Below are 6,662 nucleotides of genomic sequence, written 5' to 3' on the forward strand. Positions count from 1 at the left end.
AAGAACGGAAAAAAGAATTTAGAAAAGAGAAGAAAAGAAATGAAATGATAAGAAAATAAAAAGATTATGTATGTTTAGTTCTCAAGAGAAGAAAAGAAAAAAATTCAAAATTTTTTGAATTTTAAGAGAGAGATAGACACATAGGAAATCAATTTGTAATCATTATTTTTTGTCTTATTATTTTTTCATATTTTTTCATGTTTTCTTGTGTTTTTGGCAAAAAAAAAATTTGGGAGAGCAAAAAAAAACTTCACAATTCTCAAGAAGAATTTTGAATTTGAAAAAAAAGAATCTTCTCTTGGGTGAAGATATATCAAGTGTAAAGAAAAATTCTTCACCCAAATAAAAAATGTGCAAAATGTGTACTTTTTTTTTTTTCTTTTCTTTGGCTACCAAACACAGCCTAATTGGTCATATGGTCCTCACAACTCACTGAATCAACAATCATGCGGTTGAGAAAAAAAAAACTTGATGATTGATGATGGGCCCATGGACCCATCATTGTAAAAAAGAAAAAAAAAGAAGTGTAAAAACAGGTTAGCATTAAATGTTGGCCTTTAAAGTCAAAATTCAAAAAGGTTAACAATAATTCCAACATTTTTTAATTATTATAAAAATTTAGTTTTTTTTTTAAAAAGGGAAGGGTAAAAATGTCTTTCTATTCATAGACACCGACCTGGGAATCAGAATAACACGTACTTTATATATGGCCAAAAGCTTTAAGACTTCTTACATGTCGAGGAAAGAGAAAAATATCAGGAGAGAGTGAAAAAGAAGGGAAAAAAGACATACATCTGTCTCTCTTCTCTCTCTCTACAATTTTGGTATATAGAGAGTGGTTGGCGATTGAATTATTTGTTGGTCTCTCGTCCCATCCCACTCAGCCCTTCTTCCAAGTCTTCTACCCCTTCCTCCCATTCCCACAAACATCACAACCACCACCCCATCAGCAGTAATCTGAGATTTAATTTCCCACCTAGCAGAAGGAGAGATTCAAGTTTAAACGAAGAAGAAATTAAACAAGAACATGGCTAGGCAGAAGGTGATCTTGTCGTGGAAGTCCCTGATCCCAAGCTGTTACAAGGGCAGAAGCCAGTCTGAGCGAAAGAGAAGGGTAACCAAACAAGTCTCCTTCCAAAGGCTATCTATGTCGGACTACCTCAGCAACCCAGGATCTCCACTTTCCTTCGAAGATCTCTCCAACTGTCCCATCACCAATAGTCTTCAAATCTTCACGCTTGCAGAGCTAAGGACCATCACACAGAACTTCTCAAAGAGCAATTTCCTTGGTGAAGGAGGGTTCGGCCCTGTTCACAAAGGGTTCATCGATGAAAGTATCAAATCTGGGCTTAGACCCCAGAAAGTGGCTGTTAAGCACTTGGACTTGGATGGTTTACAAGGCCATAAAGAGTGGCTGGTGAGGGCAACATTAAGGACTTCATCAATTAATTCCTTCTTTTTTAATTACATGTTCTCTAAACTAATATTCATTCTCCATTGACAACTACAGACGGAAGTTATATTTTTAGGACAATTGAAGCACCCAAATCTTGTAAAGCTAATTGGGTACTGCTGCGAAGAGGAACACAGGCTCCTGGTATATGAATATATGATCCGAGGAAGCTTAGAAAACCAACTCTTCAAAAATCGTAAGTTTAATTTCTCATCTTCCTGATCATCCTCTTTATGTTTGATATTTAATTTTCTATCTCTTTACTTCCCTTTCCCTTCATGCATGGCTCCCTTACTCTTCAAAAAAAAAAAAAAATCATGCATGCAATATTCTTGTGGGTTAGTACTGGAGTTGGAGAATGGAGAAGCATCAAATGGTTGTGTATTGACCAAGTTACCCCTCAAGATGCTTTTTTTCCTTCTCCTCTTATCCTATGATTATTGGACTTTGATAACGGTAAATGTAGAGTTGTCCAAAAGTCCCAATACCTAGGGTTAGAGGAAGGAAGTAAGGAACCATAGTTATGAAGAGTTGGGTTCCTCTCCCTGTGTTAGTGTCGACATCTGTCTTTTCTACTTTCATGAATACATTTTTTTCACCTTTTAAGAGGGTAGAAGGTGTTTGGACAGAAGTTGGCATATAATCCAATTATGCAGATGAATGTACTAGGAGAGGATCCAAACTCAAAGATGACAACTAGCAAAGGACTCTCACCATTTTCACACAATTTTTAGATTTTTGATATTGATGTGATTTTAAATTTTGAAAGGAAATTGTGACGCAAGGAGACAACTTTGTAACTTGAAAGACACGGTTCTATTTTTCTAATGAGTATACTTAGCAATATGCTTAATTTTTTATTCTTTTAATAAGATTTTTTTCTTAATTATTATATATTATAGAGGGTAGAGAGATTATTATGTGGAAGAAAGAGAGAGAGAGAGTACATCCTAGGTATTTTGTAAAAAATAAATTATCCATCATTTATTTAGGGGAAAAAGAACGACAAACATGCCCTTCTCTTCATTGTTCATACCGTAGGCCTCACGTTATATACTCCGACATTCATTGGAAAAAACAATTTTTTATCTAACATATATGATACCAATATATAAAATTATCTTACATATCCCTCTCTTTTTATTTAATTATGTATTTGAGAATGAGAAAATGTAGCATGGATGTGACATGTAGATGCTGACCGGGGGCCTTCATTTGTCTAATATAAGAGGAGAAACCTTCCCTCCTGCTTAATTGTGAGAGAGCTAATAAGTAAGAGACTTCGAGGGTTTGATATAAACTAATTATGGTTCAGTTCAACACCTAATACTAGGTTGCGTTTCCTTTAAGGTTACCTAACACGATATTCCTAATTATTTTCTTCTTACTTTCACCTTTCTGGGTAATAGTGTATATATTTTATGGGTTATAATCATTTTCGTCCTAGGGTTGGTTCTGACTTATATAAATCTTACAAGTGGATGACAAAGGGAAGAACAACTCGGTGATGCCGCCATTGACCAATTAAGTTGGGGAAAACCATTAGAAAAAAAAAAAAAAAAAGGGGTTGGTATTATTTGGTACCGCGGACCAGGATTCAACTTGCTGCATTCTTTCACCTTAACAAATAATAACTAACCAGTTGACAAATTTTACTTTATAAAGATTAGAGTTTCCCATGGTGTTAGTATGGGAAATTATCTACACACCACACCGACGATAATACACATCATTACCAGACCCTCATGAGTCAAAATGAGAAAAAGGGAGGGTGTAATGTGGCTCTTCATCTCATTATGTGAAAGGACACACCCTTAATTGAGTCCGTATCCTCTACCCATATGGTAACTATCCATTTGAGGTGAAAAATTATCTCCTCATATGAGTAGAGAATCTAGAGTTTCCTTAATCTGTATTTTGGTATCATGTGTCTAGCTCACCTACGCTTACAATGCTTGCCTAACACATGTCCTATCTTTAGGGGATCCGGCTCCTCTTCTGAGTGGTGATCGCCCAGAACAACCTATAGCTATTTGGGCGATTAACATGTGTTTAAACAGTGATCCAACGGTTGTGCTCCTACTAACCAGAATAGAGGCGTAGCATTGAGAACCGTTGGATCATTTTTTTTAACACATGTCGATCACCTAAGTAGCTATGGACAAAACCTGAATGATCACTGCTCAATAGGGGATCTCGATCCATCTTCAGGGGCGCAACTGTATGACTTGATCTGATACAACCAATCCATATTGACATCTATGATGACCAATAATAGATACCGTGCAATAAAGCCCTACGAAGGCTTGGCCCCATAGCATGTGTGAAGGATTACATTTATGCCAATAGTAATATAGTACTGTGAGTATTATTAACTGATGAGCAAGGGGTCTGGGGGTAAAATTGCAGGATATACTGAGTGCTTGCCATGGGCAACGAGAATGAAAATTGCACTAGGGGCTGCAGAGGGACTTGTCTTTCTCCATGAAGCAGAGCCTCCTGTAATATACCGTGATTTTAAAGCATCAAATATCTTGCTGGACTCTGTAAGTTTCTCTTCTTCATCATCTCTCTCCCCTGATCTTAATTTTCTTTCTTAATTTGTGATTAATTTTTCTTTTTCTCATCTTTTTCTCTCTGTGTCTCTAGGATTACACGGCCAAGCTCTCTGATTTTGGGCTAGCTAAGGACGGTCCAGAAGGAGATAACACACATGTTTCTACTCGGGTTTTGGGCACACATGGCTACGCTGCTCCTGAATATATTATGACTGGTACTGTACCTTTCACCCTCTCCACTCCTCTTCTTTCATTAAAAGGTTGAATGATCTCCCTTGATCTCGGTCAAGTTGTAATATCCATCGGTTAAATTTAAGACAATATATCAGAGGATATCGTATTGTATTAGAGATACGTTAAGATATGCTAAAAATTAAGGATTAAAGTATCAGTATCGAGTATCGAAGATACTTTAAATCATGATCTCGAATTTAGATATTGATATTGGATTGGCCTTTATAGTTTTAGGAGGGTCATTCAATCTCACCATGGTTTAAGAAATTGGAATTGAATAGGCTGATTCGGATCGGAGTCTACCGAAGCTGATCCTAATTCAGAATGTGTGATTCACATTAGGGTTCAGCGTGATCTGACCGATTCCAGCCGATTCTTGATCAATTCCAGTCGATTCGGATTGAAATATTATCCGATTCAAATACTGTTTCCTTGTTTTAACACCCTGAATCATTTTTCTTTTCAGGTCATTTGACGGCAATGAGCGACGTTTACAGCTTTGGAGTTGTACTGCTGGAGCTACTAACAGGGAGACGATCTGTGGATAAGAGACGTCCCGTGAGAGAAAAGAACCTTGTGGAATGGGCCAAGCCTTACCTGAACGATGCCCGAAAGCTGAACCGGCTGATGGACCCTAGGCTAGATGGGCAATACTCTTTGAAGGGGGCTCAGAAGGCAGCCCAATTAGCTTATCAATGCTTGAGGGACAACCCAAAGTACAGACCATCGATGAGCACAGTGGTCAAGACTCTGGAGCTAATACAAAACTTTGATGACATTCCGGTTGGACCATTTGTTTTCACAGTGGTCCAATCTCCGACCAAAGACAAGCCGGATACTGAACCAGAAAAGGATGAGAAAGGCAAGAATAATAATAAAGAGATAGTAGAGGAAACTGAAGCACCAAAAGAAGATGAAGATGAAGCAAAAGAAGCAACAAAGGAAGATGAATTAGATGAGGAAGATGATGAAGATGAGAAAGAGGAGAAGAGGCAGCAGCAGCAGCAACGCTGGCGAAGCAAGCGTGGCCATCGACATCGCTCCACCATATCTGCGGTTCATTCTGAAACTTCACTTCACAAGTATTTTAACAGTGGGGGCTTGAACTCACCAAGGCTTAGCAACCGAGGAAGCAAAGAGGAATTGGTTCACCGGTACTCCATATCTCCAGTCAATTCCGATACCTCACTCCACAAGTATTTCAGCCATAATGACTTGAAATCACCTAAGAGTAGCAACCGAGAAGACAAGGAGGGAGTAGTTTTTCAGTAGGATTAATTAAAGCTTCATTCCACCAAAACAAAAAAAATTAAAGCTTTACAATGTGCATGGTAGTGCATATAGAATTTTATTTTCTTCAAAGTCTTGTACAAATGAACTTCAAGATTTCATTCCCTCTTTTATTCCACAAGGAATTTAAGTACTATTGTTGAGCACTATTAATGCTTACATCCACCCAGCGATCCAAGAGAATCAGAAAAGTTTCTATGGGGGGATCATTGCCAGTGTGCCAGTGTGCCAGTGTGGGGCTAATGGGAGCATGCCCACGGGCATCCAATAAAGGGGTGGGCTGGTCATTTCGGTTGGCTAGTATTCTCTTTCCCAATTTCCGTTAAATAATAATAAAAAAAAGTTATACACCTCTCTCCACTTCACTATGCAGTTTTTTTACTGGGATTTTCTTCGAAGACAATTTATAAACACCAAAAAAAAAACTAGTTTTCATATAATTACAATTCTACCCATGTACATGTAATAGCCTATAATATATATATATATATATTTTTAAAAGAAACTAGAAACCATATGATACAATATAGGGGAAAAAAAAAATCCACAAACTGTCCATATGTGGAATTTTTTTTTTTTGGTAATGAAAATGGGTGCTCCATGGTAGTGACCATAGCCCCCAGGACAAGCCCCCCGTATGGCAAACAGCGTTTCCGCAGGACCAATGGATAATAGTAGGCATGTCAAGATTCAAAGTCTCGAACCCACAATCAGTCAACTCAAGCAGTGATGGATTGAGAGCATTTTCACCACTAGGCTACCAACCCCATTGGTCATTGTGTGGATTTTTTCTCATACCTTCTCAAGAAAAAAAAAGTGTGGACCTCATATCTTGTTTTTATTTTTATCTATTTTGGTGGTATGGGATCCACATGGATTGATACCTTTTCAGACCACTCATTGGTGGCAGTGTACCAGTTTCTTCCACAAAACATATTTTAGTTTAATAATCACTGTATTGTTTGGACCTATCCCAAAGAAAAAAAATTGTATGAATTATTAATAAGGTTTTAAAACTTGGGATCAATGTCACCTGATATCCATCGTCATCATACTAGATTGGACAGATTTATCCCTATTTAAAAATTAAATAATAAATAATAATAATAAGATTGGTTTTTTGGACC

General features: G+C 37.4%; 1 protein-coding gene across 1 annotated transcript; it reads left to right on the plus strand.

Moving 5' to 3' along the window:
- Nucleotides 1–827: 827 nt before the first annotated feature.
- Nucleotides 828–5,668, plus strand: LOC122083347 (serine/threonine-protein kinase RIPK-like). Its single transcript, XM_042651110.1, has 5 exons — nt 828–1,417; nt 1,511–1,649; nt 3,863–3,999; nt 4,103–4,226; nt 4,712–5,668. The coding sequence occupies exons 1-5, from the start codon at nt 1,028–1,030 to the stop codon at nt 5,515–5,517; spliced, it is 1,596 nt and encodes a 531-aa protein (XP_042507044.1). The 5' UTR covers nt 828–1,027; the 3' UTR covers nt 5,518–5,668.
- The last annotated feature ends 994 nt before the right edge of the window (nt 5,669–6,662 follow it).

Source organism: Macadamia integrifolia, chromosome 7 (assembly GCF_013358625.1).
Source record: "Macadamia integrifolia cultivar HAES 741 chromosome 7, SCU_Mint_v3, whole genome shotgun sequence".
In the NCBI taxonomy this organism is placed as follows: domain Eukaryota; kingdom Viridiplantae; phylum Streptophyta; class Magnoliopsida; order Proteales; family Proteaceae; genus Macadamia; species Macadamia integrifolia.